The sequence below is a fragment of the Odocoileus virginianus genome, chromosome 13 (genome assembly GCF_023699985.2).
Source record: "Odocoileus virginianus isolate 20LAN1187 ecotype Illinois chromosome 13, Ovbor_1.2, whole genome shotgun sequence".
NCBI classification, from domain to species: Eukaryota; Metazoa; Chordata; class Mammalia; order Artiodactyla; family Cervidae; genus Odocoileus; species Odocoileus virginianus.
In genome coordinates this window covers 52718181-52743358 of record NC_069686.1, presented here as the reverse complement: position 1 = coordinate 52743358, position 25178 = coordinate 52718181, and the positions used below count along the sequence as shown (strand labels likewise).

Genomic DNA, 25178 nt, shown 5'->3' with positions numbered 1-25178 from the left:
CTGAGAGATCCATAAAGGCTGTCACCAGTCAGGCACCGGGCTCCTCTCAGAGACCATCACAGCAGTCCGGGAAGGAGGGGATGGATGCCAGAGTGAACGGAGGAGGCCAGTGTAGAGAAAGATGCGCAAGATCTTCATTCAGTAGAGTTGGCAAGCCCCACCCCGACCTTTCAAGGAGACACATCACAGCAGCAGTCAGTAAGGGCTTCCCTGGTAGCTCAGTTGTTAAAGAACCCTCCTGCAATGCAGGAGACCCCAGTTCAATTCCTGGGTTGGGGAAGATCCCCCTGGAGAAGGGATAGGCTACGGACTCCAGTATTCTTGGGCTTCCTTGGTGTCACAGACGGTAAAGAATCCGCCTGCAATGCGGGAGACCTAGGTTCGATCCCTGGGTTGGGAAAATCTCCTGGAGGTGGGCATGGCAACCCACTCCAGTATTCTTGCGTGGAGAATTGCATGGACAGAGGAGCCTGGTGGGACACAGTCCATGGGGTCGTAAAGAGTCGGACACGGCTGAGTGACCAGGCACAGCGCAGCAGTCAGTAAAGGGCTTGCATGGCTAATGTGGAGCTAGGCATACGGTATGGACTTGAAGTTTCCTAAAGAAAATACATGATTCATCGCTGAATACTCATTCATAAAGTCATGGGATAATCCAATTCCTGTATTTGTCAGGGAAGAAAAGGAAGCTACTACTTTAAAAATGGTTAAAAATCCAAGGTGATCAAAATAAGGAACCTGATCACAAGTGTACCTATCAGAATTCTTTCTACTGAATTGGCAGAAACCCAGCCCTCCTAGCTTAGGATTGGGAGACTCTCAGCACACAGGGAGGGGCAGGCATGCACTGGGCAGAGATGTCACTGGAACTCTGGACCATGACCCCGCCGGGACATACCCCGTCTCACACTTGGCCTTCTCCGTGAGGGCACTTTCTTCTTCTCTGTCTGGAGCCTGACCTTCATGGGACAGGACCCACACTGGCTTCAGCAGCTGGTTTCCTAACTGATTGCTTTGGCTCTAGAGAGCATTGACTCTTCACACCACTCAGCCCTTCCTGGGGAGGATGCCCGCTAGCTCAGCACTCACCAGGCACTCTCCATGGTGCCACCTCTGCGCAGGGCGGCAGAATTATTACACAAAGTGCCATGTGGATGAGGGGAAACAGGGTCCAGGAGAAGGGATATGCATATCTGCCCTGGGGGGCAAGGGTGTTGATGAGGAGAAATGTACATAACGTCCCTGCGGCCCAAAGCTCAGAACACTGCCATTCGCCAAAGGACCTTCCTGAACCCCTCATTCGCCAGCTGGAGAAGAAAAGGGCTCCTGATTCTGTGGTTCTGCCTTCTACCTCTCCTGCTAAGGACTCAGGCGAGTGTTGCTTTATTGAATTGTTTTCCCGAAGCTCTCTATTCAACCTCTGAATATCTTCCTACCAGCTCTGCAAACAGCTGCCTCCAGCTGCACTCACAGCCACTGAAGACACGCTGAAAGCCCCGCTCCTTGCCTCCAGTATGTTCTTCCCTTTTCCTTTCCCTGGCGTCTTCCCTTCCCCCGCCTCCTAATGAGTTTGCTGCTGCCGCTTCAGTCGTGTCCAGCTCTGTGCAACTATGGACTGTAACCCGCCAGGTTCCTCTGTCCAGGAAATTCTTCAGGCAAGAATGCAGGAGTGGGCTGCTGTGCCCTCCTCCAGGGATCTTCCTGACCCAAGGATGGAGACCCGGGTCTCCTGCATTGCAGGCAGATTTTTGTTTTTTTAACCATTGAGCCACCGGGGAAGCCCCCTGATGAGTTTAGGTAGATCTAAATGAGTTTAGGTAGATTGAAATTTTAATCAGTTTGATTGGTTGTTTTTAATGGGAATTTAAATTGAACTGGAGACTGAGAGCTTTAAGGGGCTGCAGGCTGCTTGGTGGGGCATTTTGGAGGCATGTCTCATCCCTGAGACAGGGGTGGTGGCATGCTGCAGTGTGGTGATTCCTTGCAAGCCCCTTCTGACTGTGTCTCAGCAAATTTGTAGGTAATAAGGTTTGTGAAAGAAAGTGAAAAGTGAAAATGCTAGTCGCTCAGTCGTGCCCATCTCTTTGCGACTCCCTGAACTCCTCGGTCCATGGAATTCTCCAGGCAAGGATATGGGGTTGGGTTGCCATGCCCTCCTCCAGGGATCTTCATGACCCAGGGGTTGAACCCAGGACTACTGCATTGCAGGTTGATTCTTTATCATCTGAGCTACCAGGGAAGCCCAATAGGGTTTATGGAGGAGGTAATTTTCTCTGACCTTGTCCTCTTAAGTCAGAGAAGACAACTTTCTAAGGAGTGATACTGACCTAGTTCTTGGATCAACAGGACCCCTAGTTCCGGGGTGTCACCTTGACCTTGAACCTGGATGTCCAAAATCAGGAGAGGAGAGGTCTGCTGGAAAATATTCTTCCCCCTGCACACACATCCCTCCCTGCTGTCAACCTTCCCGTGGGTGGAGAAAGGCAGGCCAGGACCATGGTTGACTTACAGAACTTCAGCACCTTCTTTCTTTCTAAACAACTTTTATTTTACATTATTTTTATAGATAAAAAAAAACTTTTATTTATAATCGATTTACAATGTTGTATTAGCTTCAGGTGTTGGGCAAAGTGATTCAGTTATACATGTACATATACCTGCTCTTTTTCAGATTATTTTCCTAATAGGTTATTACATAATATCGAGTAGAGTTCCCTGTACTATATAGTATATCCTTGTGAATTACCTAATTTATAAATAGTAGTGTTTATATGTTAATGCCAGCCTCCTAATTTATCCTTGTTTCTTAAACACAAAAGATAGCATTATCCACTGAAGAGAAAAGAAGATCCTTTGAACCTCTTTATGGAAAGAACTGAGCCCAACAAGGGGACTTCCCTAATAGCTCAGTTGGTAAAGAATCCACCTGCAATGCAGGAGACCCCTGTTCGGTCCCCAAGTGGGGAAGATCCGCTGCAGAAGGGATAGGCTACCCATAGGCTAACCACTCCAGGATTCTTGGGCTTCCCTTATGGCTCAGCTGGTAAAGAATCTGCCTGCTATGCAGGAGGCCTGAGTTTGATTCCTGGGTTGGGAAGATCCCCTGGAGAAGGGAAAGGGTACCCACTCCAATATTCTGGCCTGGAGAATGCCATGGACCGCATAGTCCATGGGGTCGCAAAGAGTCGGAGACAAGTAAGCGATTTTGACAGGTACAGGCACAGGAGCCCAGCAAGAGATGTGAGATGGCGATGGTGTACGCCTCGGTGTCATGCAGACTGGTTTCTATTTTTTGTTGATTACATGCATTTTAATTTTTCTCTCTTTTAATTGTGAAATATATAAAACATACCCACCACCCAGATGTACAGATGTTGATACTGTGCAATAGTTTTCTTTACCAGAAAAATGATATACTTCAAATATTGTTGAAGCTCCATCCACCTCCCCAAACCCTCCCTTTTCTTCTCAGTAATTAATATCCGGAAGTTGTTACCTAACATCCCCATGCATATTTTTATAGTTAACTACAAATATCCATGTAAAGTATTGTTGATATGCATACCATTGAATAATACTGCTCTTCATGGTTAAAAAAATGGCATCAAGCCATACAGATTCTTTTGCAATCCGTCCCAGGGCTGCTGGACCATGGACAAGTTGCATCATCTTTTTGAGCTCCAGGCAGGTTGTTAAGATACTGTTCATCCTAGGTTGCTTTATCTTAGGTTGTGTTCATCCTAGTCCAGTCCAGGTGAGCAAGGATTGCAGCTTGGAGGGGAGGAGACAATTTGCTATTACAAAGGTAGAATCAGCAGGACTTTGTGACTAATTTGATGTGTGGAATGACAAGTGTGATTCTGGTAACTGGCTAGCAGATAATGCCAGTCACTGAGGTTAGGAGGGGAGAGGCATGGGGGGCCGTGATGCGATGCTGGTCTGGGAAAGTCAGGCACTGGATTCCCTTTCTGACCCATAAGGGTTGGAACACAGATGGGGAGGTTCAGGAGGCAGCTGGATTTTTGGACCCCAAATTCAGACAGTGGTTGGGAGCCTACGGACATGCCTCTTTGGGATCCCTGAGCATCTGGTGAGCATTCACTTTGGGAGGGAGGGGCCGGGGCACTCATCATGCGTGGTTCAAATTCCTTTGCCTGGAATCCATTGTGTGGTTCACCTGATTTCTTCAGAACAAGTGGCAACATGAGATGGAGATTTCTTCATTGTCATGTCAACTTGAAAGGTTAGGGTTATATCTGAAAACTTTTTTTCCCCCTCATAACCTGTTGTGAAATTAACAGAATCAGCTCTGAAGGGTACTTCTGTTTTCAGATTTTACCATGCTTTCATGTTAATAGGTTCATAGACTTTATTGACCTTGGCAAATACTTTTGCCTAAACTTACCCCCTGGTGAAACTTCAAGGTGCCACAGCCTTTTCTGGGATGAATGCCAGAGCTCCTGTCTCCACCTGCTCCCTTCCCCAGCGTTTGGTCTGGGAACCCAGTGAGTGCTCTTCTCCAGGTTAGGACCCAGGTGATCTCTCGCTGCTCTGCTTTGTGGCTCACTGCGGACCTGGTCAGGGGCTGTGGGTCCATCCTCACTAGTTAGCAGCTGGTTCTTCACAGGGAAATGTGGGTTTTTTTTTGCTTTATTAAAGGCAGGATGCTTGCCCCCCACCTCATCCCCAACCCAGTCCCATCCCTGCCAAAAAGCCCAGCTTGATGTCCTATAGACCTCCTTTTGGATGGTAGGAATCTCCCTGCAGTGGCCCAGGTAAAAGTGCTGGGAAGGTGCTGTTACCGTAAGGATCCAGAAAGATCTGGGGGTTTAGGGCAGGGAACAGCTGCAGATGGGGTGGTACCCAGAGGCACCTCTGACCCTGCTTTTCTCTCTCCTGTCTCCCTGCTTTCTTTTCTTCCTCTCTTCTCTCCCCATCTCTTTTCTTCCTCATCCCCTCTTTAAACTCTCCCCTTCCCCTCCATCCCTCTCCCTCTTCAGTCCGTCTCATCCTCCCCCATCTGTCTCTCTTCCTCCCTCTCCCCTTTCTCTCTCCCTCCTCCTCCTCTTTCCTTGCTCCTCCTTCTTTCTCTCCCCTCTCCCTGCCCGCTCCCCCTCCCTCCCCCTCCTCCCCCTCCCTCCTTCTCCCCCCCTCCTCCCCCTCCCCCCTCCCCTCCCCACCCCTGTCACACTTACAGGAGGAATGTCTAGGTTTCAGTCACTCTAGGTCCCTCTTACTACCAACTATTCATCTTTTTCTTCGCTCCATTCTGCTCTTACCTGTTTCCCTTCCCACTCCCACCCCCCAAAACTGGCAGCTGACTTGTATCTGGTCCATAATTGCCCAGACTCCAACACCACATGACCTTTGTGCTCTAAAGCCCCCGGCCATCTGGCAATCATCTCTCTGTGACTAGGATTCTAAGCCCCTTAGAGAGGGTCCCAACTGGCTCAGCTCATTTTCCTGAGTCTGGCCACTCTGTCCCAGGCTGGCAGGCAGCCTGGGGATGGGTCCCCCCTCAGGATAGACACACCTGGGCCCATCAGCGGTGGCAGGGGGTGGGCCAGAGTTACAGAAGCCCCTGTCTACCTAGGTAGAGCCCCTGAGAATGCGTGGTCGGGTCCCTCTAGCACAAAAACTATGTCATAGACCCCCTCCTGTTTATTCACACCAGGAAGGAGATCTTACATTTGGCTCAAGCTGTGAATGGGAGTCATGGTTTGTAAACTGTTCCTAGTCACCTCTGCATGAATGGGAGGGTATACATCTCTCAAGTAATGAATTTAGCATTTTCTGGCCCCACCAAACATGGCATGAAATTAGACTTTCAGTTGAAGTGTTCGTTTTATTCATACAGTAGGGGTGCAAGGTCGACTTGCTTATTGCCACACAAATTTCTTTGGTGCATAAAATAGACTGTGAAGTGTGCTGTTTTTCCATCATGAAGACTCTGGATGCCTGATTTGAAACATGTATTCCCCCAAAGTTGAGTGCTTTGTCATATCCTCACCGAGTGGTGAAGCAGGGGCAGACGCTGAACAGGGCTCAGGATGCTGGTTTGGTGGGGGAGCTGCATCCCGTCAGGGGCTCAGTGGCCACTGATGCCACAGCCCCAGGTCCTTTGTGGTCCTAAGTCACAAAACTGGCGATTATTACACTTGCCTAGAGTGTGTGAAAACAGGCTTCAAATGGGGAAAACCTTGACCCACTTTCCTACAACTGGAAAACATTACAGACCTTGAATCTTTCAAATGTCCAAAAAAACACCTCAAAGGACAACCCACAGAATCCGACTTCTGTAACTTAGTCACACAGAAACATGAGGAGGGAGAGCGAGCCTCCTTTCTCCTCGCAGGTGGTTTAGGTTTAGAAATTGTGCCTCAAATTCAGCGCTCACGAATAACAGACGAGAGGTTCTGTTTTGCTTCTAAGAAAAGTAAGACGGCTCGTGAATGTTTCAGGACTCATCCGAGTCTACATTTAATCTTTCTTCCACCTTTTGTCTACCTGAATGTTCTCATTACCTCTCCTATCTGCCAAATCAATCACTGTATACTGTGGGAAACGCTCATCTCCCCATGATCCGAATTAGGTGGGATCCAGTTCTGACAACATGAGTTAATCATCACTAGAAATATTGGCAAGAGCTGGGGATGTTTGTGTTCCTCGGGGACAGCTTACCATCTCCAGATAAGTATTCCAGTCCAACTGACTTGCCTGCTCTGTGCTTTCCTTCCCCCAAACTTCCTCCCTCATAAGGAAGACAAGCCAAAAGAAAAGTGTTGGATCCCTGGTAATTTACAAGGCGAGGACAGTACTTCAGAGCAGTCAGCCTCGAGCCATCGTTGGTATTCAGCAGTAGGTCACTATGTAATATATTTCTTCTTGCAAAGTTATACAGCATCCATGTGACTCTTTTTTGCCCTCAAAGTCCAGCCAGATTACTTTTAAAAGAAGTTTTACGAGTTGGATTGCCAAATCTGTGCAGTCTCCATGTTAAGAACTCCTGTCTTTGTGGTCTCCCAGCCGTGAGACAGGTTTTTATGAGAATGAAAAGAGAAACGCCTTCTCCTTGTGTCCCCTCTCTAGAATAAGAAGGTCTACTTGGACATCATCCACACATACACGGAAGTACACGCAACTGTTCACGGCTCCAGCACGAAGAACATTCCCAGTTACGTGAAAAACCATGGAATCCTCAGTGGACGTGACTTGCAGTTTCTTCTCCGAGAAACCAAGGTGAGTTTTTCATTGTTGTTATAAAAATGCATCCATGATGTTGGGCAGAGGCTTGCTTCTGTTGGTGTTGAAAATGGGATCAGCATCTCCCATGCTTCATTTTCATTGGCGTATTGATCTTCTGGTCCTTTCTGGGCAGTGATACATTAAACCAGTTATAGCTTAAAAGGTAGTGAACTGTGGAAGGAGATTGCTGCCATTGAAGGCTCATCTACTGAGGACCTGCTTTGTGCCAGCCATTAAGCGAGGGGCTGGAGACACCGTGGCAAGCAGGAAAGGGGAGGGTGTCACCCTTTCTCAGAGAGCAGCCGCTTTGTCAGCAAGCCTGGAGTGCTTCCCTCCCGCACCTCCCCAGTCACCTCTGTGTTTCATCACATTGGCTTGTTCAAAAAGTTTTTACTGGGCACTGGAGAAGTTCAGATAAGGGGAGAGTCTTTGGGGCTTAGCAGAGGAAGCGTCATGAAAGGTGTGAGAGATAGAAGATGGGTGCGGTGTGGATGCACCGGGCGTTTGGCACAAACAGGAGTGAGTCAGATTGCAAGGGTGGAGATGATACCTTCAGGAGAGTCAGGAGGCCAACCCGGTGAGTCTATGTTGGGAAATAGAGGAAGATAGAACTTGGCAAGGAGCTGAGGGTCTGATTGTCACAGATGGAGAATTCAGTGTATGTGTGTGAATAGATGGGAGAGCCACTGGTGGAGGGCATTTTTGTGGCATGATAAGCATGGTTTTGTCACCATAAGGGCATCCACATGGCAGTCTCTGTCCTTTCTGGATGCACCCAGTGAAGTTAGGGGACCTGCAAATAGAATATTGTTGGACCTCTAAGGGTTGGCTGGCGCTTTGATGTATTCCTCATGTTTATTAATCTTTTTTTTTAATCCAACATATTTAGTATTGAAAATATACAGAATAAATGTGTATGTGTGTTTATGTACATGTATAAATATATCTTGAAAATCTCTCCCTATCAGAAATTGCTGGGCTAAAGGATATATACATTTTTAAAGGTTACAGCCAAAATGACTCCGTGGATATTATATAGTCTGTCAGTGTTCATACTTTTCCCATCTTTTGAGCGAGATAGACTACCTTTTCACACGTTTATAATGTAGATTCCTGAAGGCTGCCTAAAAATGCTGCACGTTCTTTAGGTAAAATACTACAGTCCATTAAAGGGTTGTAGTATTGAACACAATAGCATCACAGGTATAAGACGGATACATCAGGCTACAGTGAATTGTTTAAATAATAAAAGAGATGAATTGTTTAGATAATAAAAGAGAATTGCAGTACATATGAAAATCCTCTTTATTAATTAACACATATATGTGGAATTTAGAAAAATGGTACGGATGAATCTGTCTGGCAGGGCAGGAATAGAGATATAGATGTAGAGAATGGACATGTGAGCAAGTTGGATGGGAAGTGGTGATGGGGTGGTTGGGATTAACATACGGACACGACCACATGTAAACTAGCTAGTGGGAACCTGCGGTGTTGCAACAAGGAGCCCAGCCACGTGCTCTGTGATGACCTAGAGAGCGCAGTGGGCTGCGGTGAGGGGTCCAAGAGGAAGGGGTATACACATCCACGCGGCTGATTCACTTCACCCTACAGCAGAAACTTACACAGCGTTGTAAAGCAATGATACCCCCATTTTACAAACAGAATAGTAAAAAAAATAAACTCTTCTCTGTGAATTTGACACACATGTCTCAAGCAGCTCCCACGTGTCCGGCATCACACACAGGATGCAACAGCAAAGAAACAAGCTTGATCTCTGCCCCAGTGTTTCCTCAGGCCGAGGGAAGCACATTTTATCAACAGTGAATTGTTCAGCACTGGTCCCTGCTGGCTGCATTTTCATTTCCAGGGTAGAGGACAGAGGCTGGGTGGACAAGTGTCTGTGGCATCACAGCATTTCTGATCCGTGTGTGTGATACATCAATGTGGGAAGGCATATTCACAAATGTTGTCCTGTTTACTTCTCACAAGTAAGCAGAGGCAGGCAGGGCAGGTATTACTATTCACTTTATTCTAAACAGGAGGAAGTAAGACTACGGAGTTGGGCTTGTCCGCAGTCACGGAGGTCACCCTGGAGATAACCATGACTCAGGAGTTTTTTTTGGTGAGGGGGTAGCAAATCAAAGCTCTGCTAGGCCCTCCATGAACCATCCTAATGAATAAACCCATGAACATAAGAACGTTCAGTGGATACTCACCAGCTGAAAGAATCTGCATCTCCTTTCTGCGTTTGAACATTGCTACCTCCCAAGTCATGCATGTGGTGCCATGAATACATTCATTTGATGGTTTTCTCTTCTTGGCCAAAGATCTGGTTTGCTTAAGATTTCATTTTCATACAAGGTCATCTGCAGGCTGACGACGGGGGCCATTCCAGAGTGAAGTGTGCCCACCGGTTTGTGCTGTTGACTTTGCGTTCACCTTCTGTCTTAGGAGGATGTTTGGAGGCATTAGAATGTCAGGGCTCTTTGGCAGCAGTGCTGTTTTTGCCTCATTTTACTTTCCCCCACATCAGAATGTGGAAACAGCTCAAGCTCCTTTAAAAGTACATTTGGCAGCACTGGTTCTCCATCATCACTGTCTCACGTGCTTATGTTAACCCAGCCTCATGAATGTCTTACTCAGCTTTGTAGATCTTAAAAGAACCCTTCCTTGCCGACCGTCCACTTACCCTGTTAGAGAATGCGAAAGAGGCCGAAGCTGAGGCCCCTGGTATTTGGGGAGGAGCAGAGAGCGGGTCTGGAAGGCCTGGGCCATGATGTAAGATATTGCCCAGGAACCAAGGATTACATTGAAATTTTGAGTGCAAGGAGCAACTATTTATTCTTGAAAAACTGGTACCTTCAGAGGATGTCGCTGATCCCATTTTGTATTGCCTGTTCCTCTGACTAGCATATATGAAAGCTCTCCAAGTAGAATTACGGCTAAAACAGTTGGTAAATGCGATGAAAATGAGGCAGTGTATCTCTGAGCCTCCCCATATACCCAGAACACAGCAGCAGGCAGTGAAATGAATGAATCTTGGGCTTTGGAATAATGACACTAAAGACTAGTCAGGCTTTGCATTTATAACCCTTTCTGCCTCTAACTCCTTCCTCAGTGTCTCTGAGCAATTTAAAAGCGATTTATTCCAATCCACATCGAAAGTGGAGAACTGGGGATGCAGAGAAGCAAATGCGCGTGGAATAAATGGGACTTGCACGCTCCTCAGACTTGTTATGAGAGCGGGAAGTGGGTCGGGTGCCCCTCGAGGTCTAGACACAGATTGAAATGATGGATGCATAATCAGCTTCTGACTCATTATTTTTCTTTATGAACCATCTTTGAATCTCTGCATCAAGCCAGGAAACCGTCTGCTCAGCAGAATTTTTGTCCTGGCGTGCCAGGAGGGGCCCAGGAGCCTCTGGAGACAGGATGGGATCCGCGTCGCCCTCACATCAGGGCTCAAAGAGCTGGGAAATTGTTGAATCTGGAAGACTCTTCTAATAGACATATACATGTGGATGAACTCATGATGTATCAGAAGACTGTAGACAAGCCATTCAGGCCAGCAAAATCCAGGAGAGCAACTTAAGCCAGCAGTTAAGGGCTGAATGGGGTGGCACATTTTAATTTTTAGCTTCAAACCCCATCTCTCTTAATGAGGTTTCTTTCTTCCATTTCCCAAATTTCACCTCTCCGTGCCCACATACCCCACTTTCAATCTCACCAGGGAATTTCCTCATGAAACGGGCCTTTCACATCCCATGCTGGGTTGGAGGACCATTCGGAGTGAGCCCAAATGGGAACCCCCATTTCTGACAGTGAAAGTCGAGAACATATTGTGCCTGTGTGAACTCAGAGGAAGTAGCAGCTGCTGCTCCTGCTGTTGCCACGCACCTTTTCTACCCACACCTCTGGCCATGTCCCCCTCCAGCCTTGGTAGGGTGTGACGGCCCTGTTTCCCTACCCGGTCATCTCAGCAGTTTAGCTGTGGGGCTCCCCAAGAAGCCTAGACAGGGTTGGAAGACAGGCAGTGTGCACTTCTGTTCCTGTTCTAACCCATCCTTGAGTCTGGTCTCTTCAATCATCTGTGGCTCATCCCACAAGCTTAGATGTGGTTGCACAAACTCTCTCAAAAACCCTGGGCTCCAGGCAACCTCTGCCCGGGGAGCAGAGATGGAACAGACTCCTTGCGCAGCTCCATGAGAATTCAAGGACTCCGCTTGTTCTGTTGGCAGTGCCTTCTCGGGGCCCGGCTTGTAGAGGCCTTTGGGTAACTGTATAAAGAATGATGAAGGAGACAAAGAGAAGTCCACTGGTCATCTGGGGTCTTGGGGCCATGCCCTTAGGAGTGATTCCTTGCTTTTCTCAAGAATCGTGTGCCTTGATCTCTAAGGTCTCCCCAGCAGGGAACTAGGTCCTTCTGATACCCAATGCCTGCCTGTCTCCCTGTGGTGTGCCCACATCTCCAGGCCCTGTGAGAGAGCTCAAGAGTGAGCTTACTGATGGAGCAATCCATCTTCTATGTCTGTTTCAGATATTGAAATATTTACCCTCAGGCAGTCAAGCAAGTGACCGGTTGCAAAAGCCATTTTCATTCTAACTGGATGGGGAGTAATTTGTGTACACATGCCCGCACCTTCCATCCTCTCCCCTCCCCTCACATATATGTACGTGAAATGAAGAATGTTTGGACATAGGATCCAGTAACCTCTGTGACTTCAAGAACAAAAGGACCTCCTCACACAGAAATAGCACACAAAAATTGCTCATCCTCTCCTTCCAGGGATGCTCAATTGCTGAAAGATCTGGCAATTCTTATTCTTTTGCCCACTTATCTGACAAATGTTCGTGAAGTACAGAATATATTCCAGGACTTGTGCTGGGCCTTCTGGATCTGGGGCAGACTAAGGCAGTCGTGCCTACAGGAGGACACCACTGTGGCAGAGGACGCAGACAGGTAACTAGGTGACGCAACTGAAAAGTACACAGGTAGGAGAAGTAATAATGAAAACAAAAACTGGATCCCAACAGGAGACCTTACTGGGTGGGACCCCTCATATGCAGGGTCAGCCATTCTGTTGTGGAAAATGTTGCCCTGTGATTGGTGACATCAGGGAAGTACCAGATTGAGCCCACGTGGAGGGCAGGAGCCAGTTGTAACACATTTATCTGGTTCATGTTACCATGGTACACGTGACCACGGGGTTTTACACCCATTTTCTCTAACCTTTCCTTGTGCTAAGCCCTTTCCATGAATTATCTCTTCATCACTAAAGTCCTCTGACCTCAGTACCATTAGAGGCCACCTTACTGTGATAGTGAGCAGGCCTGTGATGCCTCCTCACTGTTGAGAGCTGAGTGGTCAGCCTGGCGTGGACTTGGGGTGAGAGAGGTGGGCAGGGGAGGCTTCTCCAAGGAGGTGCATCTTAACTGCCTTTTCGTGTAGACATTTCACGCAGGCACAGTTAAATATGGTCAGCATCTGCAGTTGTACATGCATTTGACTGTTCTGTTACTCCTCATCTTCAAAATCATGGATCTGCAGTGCAAATTGTGATGTGTTTGATTTTGTGCTGGGGCTTCCAAATGACCAAAGTGCAGAGACTTTGCACAAACCAATCATGTGGTTTTGATGTTGCTATATGTTTTGTTTTGTTTTTGGAAGGTCACGTAAGTAGCTAGGTATAGCCTGGGAGTCTGCCCAATGAGCTGGTCTCCAGGAAACGGATTTGGATTTAACATCCAACTAACCTTGGGTACTTAAACCTTCTTGGCAGATATTACCTTTGTCTCCTTTGTCCTTGTGGATCTTTAGGAGACAGTTTTCAGGTAGTTTTGGTTAGGAGCTTATGGAGGTCAGGAGAAAGTGAAGGTGTAGTCGCTCAGTCATATCCAATTCTTTGTGATTCTATGAACTATAGCCCGCCAGGCTCCTCCGTCCATGGGATTTTCCAGGCAAGAATACTGTAGTGGGTTGCCATTTCCTTCTCCAGGGGACCTTCCAGACCCAGGGATAGAACTCTGGCCTCCTGCATTGCAGGCAGACTCTTTACCATCATAGTCACCAGGGAATCCTGGAGATCAGGAGAAGGAGTTGCTAAAAATATAGGCGAGAGATTTTGGCCACTGTTATCTCTTCTTTCAGTACTGAACAAAAGACAGATGTCCAGAGAGAGACCCTTTGGGTTACATGAAAGCATCACTTATCAGGAAAATAAAATTTCTCCATACCCAGCCTTGTGTAGATTCGATTTAAACATATAAAAGGGATACCTATTACCAAATAATGATTCCCAGCCATTATTTGAAAGGTAAACAAGTAAGACTTAGCCACAGCATGTGGCCCATAGGGGTACCAAGTGGAACTTGGGTTTGGACTTAGTCAGTGTTCACTAAACACTAGTCCAAGAGCCAAACCTTGGAATACATCCTTTCTGTGAAATATCTCCTTGAATCCTCACAGCAGCCCCATGAAATAAAGCACTATTACTTTCAACCATTTTACACATGAAGAGACAGGTTCAGAGAGCTTGTGTTACCTTGACTGAGACCTGTAACTAGAGAAAATGCATTATCATTGGACCTCAGATAATCCATGGAGAGAGGCATATAACAATTTCTCACAGTTACATAGCTAGGAGATGATACAGTCAGGCTTAGAAACCCGGTCAGCCTGACTCCAGAGCTTGTGTTCTTAATCACTTTGTTGTCCTGATCACTTTGTGTTGATAATCTATCTATTGGATAAACTGAGGTTGACTGGTTGCTCAGACTCCATCCTGTTTGACTCCATCAACTTGGCTAATGAAAACAAGTCAGAAAAGTGTCCGTTGGGCATGCAATCTCCTGGTTTGGGTTATCCTGGATATTCCACTTGAGAGAGAGAGAGAGCCTGGAAACTGACCACAGCCGTGGAATCTGCCTAACAACTACCTTTTGAAAAACAAAATTTTGTAATTGGAGTGTAGTTGCATCATGATGTTGTATTAGCTTCTGCTATACATCATAGTAAATCAGCCATGCGTATACATATATTCCTCTTTTTTGAATTTCCTTCCTGTTCAGGTCACCACAGAGCAAGTAGAGTTCCTTATACTGTAGAGTAAGTTCTCATCAGTTATCTATTTTATACATAGTATTAATAGTGTATATATGTGAATCCCAATATCCCAGTTCTTCCCACCTCCCACCCCTTTCTATTTTGCAAATAAGTTCATCTGTACCATTTCTTCTAGATTCCACATACATGCACTGATCTCTAAGAACTACCTTGATCTACACTTAAGGGATTCTTTGTCAACTACTCCACTCAGGGGTTTAAAACAATTTCGTTCCTCCTTTCACACAGAGTGAAAATCCGAGTGGTTTAACTGAACTCTGTCGATACCTAGGGACATCCCAGTCCTGGCGCCTCATCTCTTCTCTCTTCCTTAGTGTTAGTTCAAAAGTTAAACTTAAGAGCCTGTAATTTAGAGCTCTATTTAGAAATGCTCATTGATGGAGTCAAGCTGCAGCCATGGAGATGTTCTGTCATCTGGAATATCCTCATTACAATCTAGGCTTCTGAAGACAAGATGAAGTATCAATAAAACATGCTGCTTCCTCCTGAGTTGAGCCTTTGCGCTTGAATGCATTCTTGCACTGTCTCTCTTGTTCCTGTGCTAAGGAAATCTAAGTGGGCAGAAAGATGGGGAGTGGGGAGTTGGGGGAAAAGCAATTTAGTGTGGTTAAGTGCCAGTGTGTGGCAAGACCATAAGCCCTCACAGGTTCACAGAATGCCCTTGGTGGTGACAGACTCTCTCTGCCTATCCTATTGTCATTCAAACCTCAAGTGTGCTATTTGACCTTAATACATCTGCTACATTAGAATGTCACAGGTAATGAGTACACAGGAAGCAAGAAGAAAAGTTGTTTGTTGACAGAAGGGACAAAGAACTGTTGTTTTAGTGTTTGCAACTAGTGCATTTCCTGCAATCCTAATTAGTGTGACGAAGACTCATTGCCAAGAAGTTGTGTGGTATTTGCTTAAAATTCATTATGAACTGGTGAGGCTTTGGAGAGTTAGCCCAAAGTGTTTATTTTATGTGTACTGAGATACTCAGTTGCCAGCAGGGCAGAAGAGATGGTGCAAATTGTTATTCAGATATAATTAAACCTAGGTCACATTCGAGTCCATTAAGCAACAGCCTCAAATCCTTTTAATTAATGGGTTCAGATTGGTAGGTCTGAAGGAGCTAATTAAATTTCTTTTTCCAGGATTTTCTATTTAAATAGACAAGCATCGTGGTTCCTACATTTCCTCCAAAGTTATTCTTTGCAGTTTAGTGTTGATGACAGTGTCAGCGCTTCATGGCAGGCCCTGATTTTCAGAGATTAGGAAATACTATGGTCTCTGGTTAAACCAGTGGAGACCCCTGTCTGCATCTTTCAGGATCTGGAAGCCCTGTGCTTTCCTGAGTCCAGCCACAGCCTGATAGAGGTCCTTTTTTCCTTGGAGAGCCGGCACCTCCTCCCCTAAATCCGCCAGGGGTGACAGATCACAGAGATCAAAAGCCTCAAGGATAGTATCCCCTGGATTCTTCATGTTTAATGAAGCTGGGATGTCTTGGAACTAGATCTTCCCACCAGTTCCTTCATTTCTTCTACTGTTGTCAGTTATCCCCCAGCCCTGAGCTGCATGCACAGGCCATACCCTGTACACATAAGCTCTTTCTGACAATCTAACTCCTGTTAGCTATATGTTGTTGTTCAGTCGCTCAGTCATGTCTGACTGTTTGTGACCCCATGGACTGCAGCATGCCAGGTTCCCTATCTCTTCACTATCTCCCAGAGTTTGCTCAAACACATAGCCATTGAGTCAGTGATGCTATCCAACCATTTCATCCTCTGTCGTCCCCTTCTCCTCCTGCCCTCAGTCTTTCCCAACATCAGAGTTTTTTCCATTGAGTTGGCTCTTCGCATCAGGTGGCTAAAGTATTGGAGATTCAGCTTCAGCACCAGTCCTTCTAATGAATATTCAGGGTTGATTTCCTTTAGGATTGACTGGTTTGTCTCAAGAGTCTTCTCCAGCATCACGGTTCAAAAGCATCAGTTCTTTGGTGCTCAGCTGTCTTTTTGGTCCAACTCTCACATCCATACATGACTCCTAGAAAAACCATAGCTTTGACTAGATGGACCTTTGTCGGTAAAGTGATCTCTGTGCTTTTTAATATGCTGTCTAAGTTTGTTATAGCTTTTCTTCCAAGGAGCAAGCGTCTTTTAATTTCGGGGCTGCAGTCACCATCCACAGTGATTTGGGAGCCCAAGAAAATAAAGTTAGCTACATAATAAGATGCAAAATCGGGGCCTCCAAATGGTGCCCCTCATACCAGACAGCTTCCAGGACCGGCTGCCGTGTCTCCCTCCCCTCTGTGTCTCTGGCTCTTCTGCTCCAGGAGAAACGACCCCCACCAGCAGAGGGAGCTCGGCTGGCTGCTCAAAGCTTTTCCTCCGCAGTTCCTTCCCCTGCAGATGTCTCTGAGAATCATCTCAAGGTCTGCAAGTTACGAAAGGTTATTCTTCCAAAACCACAAAGCACTTCAGTATGCTGTTCTGTGCAAAAGAACATACAATTATAGGAAAAACCTGAGATTTTAGTTTCTTGTCCCAGAAAATTCCCTGCAGGGCCTTCCTGCCTCTTCAGTATGGCCAACGTGGGCCATACTGGGTTAAGCCCTGGAATTGGGTGCCCAGCACATACAGGCTTCATCTTCCAGTGTTGCCTGGGGAACCCAGCAGCTTGTACTCAGGGCTCTCTAGACAGAACCATTCCAAATCATCATTCAATTAAAGCTGCAGAGATAGGATGGCTGAGGAGAGGACTCAGGAAAAGAGAATCAAGCATCCAGCCATGTCCAAGCCAACAGCTTCCTTCACTTTTGGGGCCTGGTCCTGTGGTTGTTCCCCAATGTCATGGCAGAAGGAAAGGACGCTCTGGGGCCCAGTTATCATTTGCCACTGGATGTGCCTCAGAAACTGGAGAGGTTTCAGGAGCAGCTCCTTCATGTGGCTAGGGAGATCTCACATGTCACCAAGCCCAGACTCAGACCCTGCCCGTCAGGACGCACAACCCCCAGCGGTGTGAAACACCCTGGGAGGCGGGTACACAGGGAGGCCTTTCTGTGCGATGATGCTTCATTTCTGGTCCCAGGAATCAGTGCCACTGAACTGCAGCAAGTTCCTTTTGTCACCGGGGCTCTGGGCCGCCGCGGTCTCTGCAAGGACTCTGAGATGTGTTTTTGCTGCCATCTGTCGCCTGCTGTGGGGACAGCTCAGGGTCTACTCGCTGGAGAGGGAAAGCCTGGCCCAGTCACAGCTCCACACCCTCTCCCCACATTGAGAAGAAAATAAAAACCAAGATGTTGATGTCCCCCAGTGAAAACCCCATTATGAAAACCCGTGTTTGCTGACCTACCATCGTTTCCAAGCAGCTCCACGTGAACTGAAATCACACTGCCGAGCAACCTTTCTGTCCCTGTGCCCGGCATCCCTGAAAGGGCCTGTTGTTCCTTAGGTTCAATGAAGAAACCTTCTGTTTAGTTAAGCAAGTGTTTTTCCAGTCGTGTCTCCTGTTGCATTACAGAAAGATTACTGTTGAGTCTTGAGTTTTGTTGTTTTTCTTTGAATACCCCCGCCTCCCTACCCCCTCAACTACCCACCCCAACTCTTACTCCTTTCCTTTTTTTTTTTTTTACAAAGGAGTGAAATTCCTCATGACCTGAGCACCTTACTGGGCCTTTGAAGGTCCCTGGTCCTGTTTCTCAGGTCCACTTGTGAGCCGGCTTCTCATCACCCCAGCTCCCCAGGGCCTTGGAACTTCCCAGTCTCAGCAGCGTCCGCACAGGTGTGGAGCCCAGAGGAGACCCCTGTGAGCCCGGGACGCCAGTCCCGCTCGATGTGTTGACGTGTGGTGTGCTTCTCTGTCTTACAGCTGTTTGTTGGGCTTGGGTTCCCGTACGAGGGCCCAGCTCCCCTGGAGGCCATCGCAAATGGATGTGCTTTTCTGAATCCCAAGTTCAACCCACCCAAAAGCAGCAAAAACACAGACTTTTTCATTGGCAAGCCAACTCTGAGAGAGGTAAGCATCTCTAAAACTCAATTCTGCTTTCACTCGTATGAATGGTACCTCTTTATTGAGTGCTAGGAGCCCATTTGAACCTCAGCGCCTTGGACGGTAGGTATTGCCAACTTCATTTCACGTACAGTAACTCCCCTACATACGCACCTTCGAGTTTTGAACTTTCAAAGATGCGAACGTATGTTCACGAATCAATCACTTGAGTTCATGTGCCTGGGATGCATTGCCGTGTGCTTGCATCCTCTCCAAGTGGTTGTGCTTTTGTGTACTTTGCAGTATTCTATAGAGTACAGTAGGATAGTATCTTTATTTCAAGCCCAGGATGTCCAGAGCAAGCATAAAAGCAGCAGTGATGTAACTGGTACTTGCCTGTTCACTTGATGTCAGCCCCTCTATGCCAGCTCTTGTACTTTCTAAGACACTGTACTATAAGATTAAAATTGTTTTCTTTACTTTTTATATTTGTTTTTGCATATTATTTGTGTGAAAAGTATTATAAACCTATCACAGTACTACTGTATAGCTGATTGTGTTAGCTAGGGACCTCGGTTACCTTTGTTGAACTTACAAACAAACTAGATTTTCGAATGTGCTCTCAGAATAGAACTCATTTGTATATACAGAACTTAATACAGTTGGGTGGAAGGAGGAGGGTGTATAGGGACTCAGACATGGAGGGCTTGATTACATCCCCTCACTAGGTAGTTTCAGAGGCAAGATCCAGTCTAATTTCCATCCATCTACAAAATATGGGGTCTTTTCACCCTACCCAATCTCCATCTTAATTTGAACGGATATCTCCAGCCTTCTAACTGGCTGCACTCTGTTTTTCTGAATGATTAGTTTATGGAATAAAAAGAAAATCAACTGGTTAACAGGTTTTTTTTTTTTTACTTTTTATTTTGTATTGTGGTCTATAGCCAATTAATAATGTGGTAGTTTCAGGTAAACAGCAAAGGGACTCGTGTATCCATTCTCCCCCGAACTCCTGTCCCATCCAGGCTGCCACATAACATTGAACAGAGTTCCATGTGCTATACAGTAGGTCCTTGTTGGTTATCCAAACTCCGTAACTATCTCTTCCCTCCCTCCTTTCACCCAGAAGCCATAAGTTCGTTCTATAAGCCTGTGATTCTCTTTCTGTTTTGTGATTCATTTGTAACATTTTTTCTTAGATTGCACATATAAGGAGTGTCATAGAATATTTCTCCTTCTCTGTCTGACTGATTTCACTCAGTGTGACACTTTCTAGGTCCATCCATGTTGCTAAACATGGCATTATTTCATTCTTTTTTAATGGCTGAGTCATCTTCCATTGTATATGTGTACCACATCTTTATCCATTCCTCTGTCAATGGGCATTTAGATTGCTTCCATGTCTTGGCTATTGTTAACATTGCTACAATGAACACTGGGGTGCATGTATCCTTTTGGATCATTAATGGGTATTATTAAAGAACCTACTCTCTGTGATGAGCTTTGGGGAATAAAAAGTGGACTGTGGGGTCCTTCCTTAAAGAATCATCATCCTTAAGAGAAGTGATGTATCAGAAGTGACTACCTAGTGTGCCTGGTATTTTAGCTGACTGTCAGCCAGCACCACCCTGAGAAGCAGTTCTGCTGTTGTTTGAACTGTTTGCAGAAGCCTTATCTGAATTGCCTTCAGGGGTTCTCTTGAAAACCCACAACGGGCAATGAATCACTGTTGAAGGCAGTTGGATTCTATTTGGGACAATAAACAAAAGTGCATGTGAGTGACCCAGCTGGGTATTTCTATATCTGGTTAGAAAACAAGCATGTGCAAGGAACAGTAATATCAATTTCTTATTATTTCGTATTTATTTAGTTAGTAAGTGGCTCTGCGGGCTGCTTGCGAGGAGGAAGCCTCTAAGTGTTGAGTTGTCCCAGTGCCCCTATCATTCAGGACAAAAGGATGATTCTGCTGTGCAACCCTCCTCACCCTGACCCCCAGACATGTTTTTAAAGCATACTGCTTTCAACTCTGCTACTTTCAAACCTTTATAGGACAATTCTCCTGAAATGCCCCCAGTGAATAAAGCACGTTTTCCATGATTACTCTTTACCAGTCAGAGAGCTGACCAGTTAATAGAGTTGATTATTTTGAGAGTTCTTTTCTTTGACCCTCCCCATCATTGGTGAAAGGGCCAAAGGAGTTGGGGAAAGATCAGCAGGACCACAGATTATCCTGAAAAAAGATGGACCTGTGACCAGATAACCTCTGACAAAGGTTAATGGGCTGTGTCAGTGAGAGTGTGTGTGTGTGTGTGCGTGCACGTGCATGTTTGCCTTCTTTTTCCTTCTGCTAATATTATGAATTTGAATTCTTCATTTTGGAGGGGCGAGGGGGAGGTCATTCCTCAGGAATATTTAATGCTCAACAGTGTTTGGACTTCACATGCTGTGGGAGGTGCCAGGGCACAGATCAGGAACCTTCAGTCTTATGCTTCGAAAAGATAATCTCCAGCAGTGAGAACATCTCAATTTAGGCATCTATGCTTTAGCCTATAACTGATTTTGAAACTTTGTGGCTCTGGGAAAAAAGTGTGGGTTATCAAGTCATTCCTCTGTTTTCATTTGAGTGTAGGAAACCTGTGAAGTTCTATGTCTGCCTAAATTGGATAATTATTTGTAATTTTCAGTGTTTTTTTCCACTTTTTGCGATAAATTATACACAATGAAAAATTATGATTTTAACCTTTTTTGAGTGGGCAGTTCACTGGAATTCAGCACATTTGCAATATCATGTAATCATCACCACTCACTACTATCTTTTAACATTTACTGTTCCAAACAGAAACTCTGTACATAACTAATAATGCCCCATTCTCCATTCCCCCAGCCCTGAACAAAATAGTAACCACTACCCTACTTTCTGTCTCTTACCTCTCCTAGGTACCTAATATAGGTGGAATCTTGCAGCATTTGTCCTTTTCTGACTGGCTTATGTCACTAAGTGGGTCTTCAGGGTTCATTCATGTTGTAGCATGTGTCAGAATCTTGTTCTTCTTTAAGGCTGAATAGTACTTCATTGTATGAATGGACCACATTTTATGTATCCATTCATCTGTTTGTGGACACTTGGGTTGTTTCCATTTCTTGTCTGTTACAAATAATGCTGCTGTGAATGCCGGCATACAGGTATCTGTCTGAATCCTTGCTTTCAATTCTTTGTGGTATATATACCTATGGGCAGAATTGTTGGAACTTGCTTTTTATTTATTTTGAAATAATTTTAGTCTTATGGAAAAGTTGCAAAAATAGTACAGAGTTTGGTTATGTGCTTCACGCAGCTTCCACTAATGGCAACATATTATAAAACTACAGTGTAATTGTCAAAACCAAGAAATTAACATTGGTACCCTAGCATTATCTAAGCTACAGACTTTATTTGGATTTCACTAGTTTTTCCACAAACGTCCCTTTCCTGGCGCAGGATCCCACATGGGCTTTACTTGTCGTGTCTCATGAGTCTCCTCCAAGCTGTGACAGTTCTTTAATCTTTTACTGTCATTTATGACCTTAACGAGTACCAGTCAGTGATTCTAAACACTGTCCCTCAATTTAGATTTGACTGGTGTTTTCTCCTGATTAGTTTAAGGTTAGACATTTTTGGCAAGAATCCTGCAGAAGTGATGTGACCTCAGTGTATCATATCAGGGGGCTAGTGATGGCAGTGTCTTGTTACTGATGACATAACCTTGATCACTTGGTCAAGGTCATGTTTGCCAGCTTTTCTCCACTGTGAAGTTACTAATTTTTTCTATTTGGGGGAGAAGTACTTTGAAACCATGCAAATATCCTCCAGCTCTTTTTTTTTTTTAATTTTTTAATTGAAGGATAATTGCTTTACAGAATTTTCCGGTTTTCTGTCTTATATCAACAAGAATCAGCCATAGGTACACCCATGTCCCTTCCCTCTCAGACCTCCCTCCCATCTCTCTCCCCAACCTACCCTTCAGCCTGTTGTAGATCCTCCAACTTTTGACCATTTATTTTTACCATGTGTCAGTAGATCTTGCTTGCAACCATTGTTACAGCGATATTCTAATGGTGATTTTTCCATCATCTTGAATTTTTTAGATTGGTACCTTCTAAATCATTAGAATTAGACAATAATTTAAATTTCGATTCATGAAGATTTTGATAGCACTGTGTTGCAACTGACTACTTTTTCCTGGGGGAAAAAAAATGTAGGCCCCCCTCTTAAACACAATCTAACCGTTTCCCAGTGTATGATGTGATGTGATGTGATGTGATGATACATAGATCAGATCAGCCAGGCTGCAGTTGCTGAGTGCATTCATCCTGTCAGTTGCATTCCTTTTTTGTTGAAATGATAGAGGGTTTTCATCCTTCATAGCATAAAAGGAATAGGTGTTGGAGCTGTCACCCAGGCATTTGGTTCCTCCTGTTCCTTCACATGGTCCCATCACTGCGGGAATGAGACTCCAGCTAGAGTGGCACTGGCGGAGCCTTTCAATAGCTGCTCAACGAGTGACCCCCCACAGGTGACTCCATCAGCCATGGGCCCCCACAGGAGGGCTGGGAAGCAGAGGTCAGCTGGCAGATATTCACTGTATCCCCATAGGGTCTGTGGTACTAGGTTACTACATTAAGGGAACTTATCAAGACACATTTCCTGTTCCCAGGAGCTCACACTGATTTGGAAGCTTGATAAGAATGATGCTTAATCAATGGGAATGCATAAGGAAATAACTGAGTACATTAAAGAAGGCTGGTTAACTTGGAGTGTTGCCAGGTGGTGGGTTAGGCTGGGTTAGCTGAGATGGGAATGGTGGAGGAGCTGTGCTTTAAGGGAAAAGAAGAGATGGGTTTCGAGTTTGAGAAACATGAATGTTGATGAGTTGGAGGGAAACCCCAAGCAGGTCACTTTGCTTTATGCAGGAGGGCAGGTTCCATCTGATGTCCATTTCCTTCTCTGCTGGAGACAGTGCGGAGAGCAGGCTGATAGCCAGCAACGTGACTCAGCTTTGAGAGGAGCCAGTGAACCTGACCTCATGGGCACGTGGGCCACCGCGCTCTGCTCTTTCAGCTCACAGAATCCCCCTGATCAAAGATGCTTTTAGTGCCCACTTCGGCAGCGCATATACCAAAGATGCTTTTAATTGGGAAAGAGCTATCAACACTTGTACAGATTTCTGAGGGTCAAGAATCCCTAGAAAGTATCATTTTTTCCCCCTCAACAAATTGAAAAATTCTAACCAAAGCGTATATAATTGCATAGCCATCTTTTTGTGCCCTGGCTAATCTTTTGAGCTAAGCAACAATTGATCCATATAACTGCATCCATATAAATCGTATCTATGTCTCTTCTTTGCCTTCATTTGAAGAGAAGTCTAAATTTTTCTTTGTATGTAGGAGGAAAAAAGCTTTGTTTTTATTTTTGCATTGGACACATTTTTATTTTTTGGCGGCATGTGGGCTCTTTGTTGCTTCACGGGGGCTTCTCTCTACTTGCTGTGTGCAGGCTTCTCTTGTTTTGGAACACGAGCTCTAGACCTTATGGGTTCCATCACCCTGAGGCATGTGGGATCTTAGTTCCCCAACCAGGGATTGAACTGATATCCCCTTCATTACAACCCTTTTTAAAACCATACTCTGCATACTCAGGAAGAGAAGTTCCATGTGCCTTAAGTATAGTGTGGTTGGTTCAAGTTATACTTTAATATGAATTGTATTTTAATCTTTATATTGGGAAACATATTAGCAGGTTCTTGATCATTATTCTGACATTTTGTAAGCCACTGGCAATTCTCTGGCTCCAGGGTTTCCTCTTCCACAAAGAGAACTCATGTTCTTCCTGGAGATTTAATGGCCACTCTGAAATAATGTCTCATAGTTAATAAGATTTTCATGACTTTTACAAACTATATACTTCAGTAAACATACTAATGGATATACAATGAAGTGTCTCAAACCAGATGGTTCTCAATAAATTAACAAGGAGGAGAGTAACATTCAGATGGGGAATAAGGCATCACAGAAAGCCTTACTCATAAAATTAAGTAACCCTCCATAAATATAAATGAACATGATAATAATGGCTCAGCATTTCGTGTCTTCTAAGTGCTTAGAGCAACCTTGTAAATAAGCAGGGACCTTAAGAGGCAGAGGGGAGACAGACTGCTAAATGGTGACATTGACGGCAACTTTCATTTACCCTGATTCAATTGGAAGAATTAATTAGTTGGTTCTCCAGGTCACAAAATGAAAATGGTGTAACATTTTGCTCAGCTTCAGGGAAGGTCTTACACAGACATACATTCAGTCCTGCAATTTTTCTTTTCTTAGGTTAGCAAGTTTTTTAAAAATGATGAAAAGGCTGGTGTTTACATTGAGCTTCTTTTGGTCTTTGTTTTAAGAACTCAAGAGCATCTTTTAAAATTGTCATCTTCGTTTTTTGTCAAAAGGTAAAAAGTTGTTGAAGGATCTGGATTTGAATCTGCTCTGTTGCTTTCTGGCTATGTAGTCCTGATGAGTTGTAAACCCCTCTAAACCTGAGAATCCTCACTGTTACACGGGAAACCTGATAATAATGTCTGCATGGGTGATGAGCACAGTGCCTGGCCCAACGAGGGGCTTCGGCGATATGTGCTCAATCTACAATATGTGCTGAAAAAAAGAAAAGGATGTTCCCCCAGCTCTAAGAAGCTGCAGTCACTCTCCTTTCACTGAGGACACAGATGAACAAAAAGAAGAGGGAATACATCAGACCGATGGGGAACTGCAGGCTAGCAAGAGGTGTGACGCTGGCAGAGGCAAAAATAAA

General features: G+C 45.2%; 1 protein-coding gene across 8 annotated transcripts in view; it reads left to right on the top strand.

Moving 5' to 3' along the window:
- MGAT5 (alpha-1,6-mannosylglycoprotein 6-beta-N-acetylglucosaminyltransferase) overlaps positions 1 to 25178 on the top strand; it is a 388895-nt gene that overhangs the window by 326638 nt on the left and 37079 nt on the right. For all 8 annotated transcript variants that reach the window (XM_070476288.1, XM_070476287.1, XM_070476283.1 and 5 more), the window contains 2 exons: positions 7090 to 7239; positions 18221 to 18367. In XM_070476288.1, the coding sequence (XP_070332389.1) occupies positions 7090 to 7239; positions 18221 to 18367 (297 nt within the window). The remainder of the gene's footprint in view (positions 1 to 7089; positions 7240 to 18220; positions 18368 to 25178) is intronic.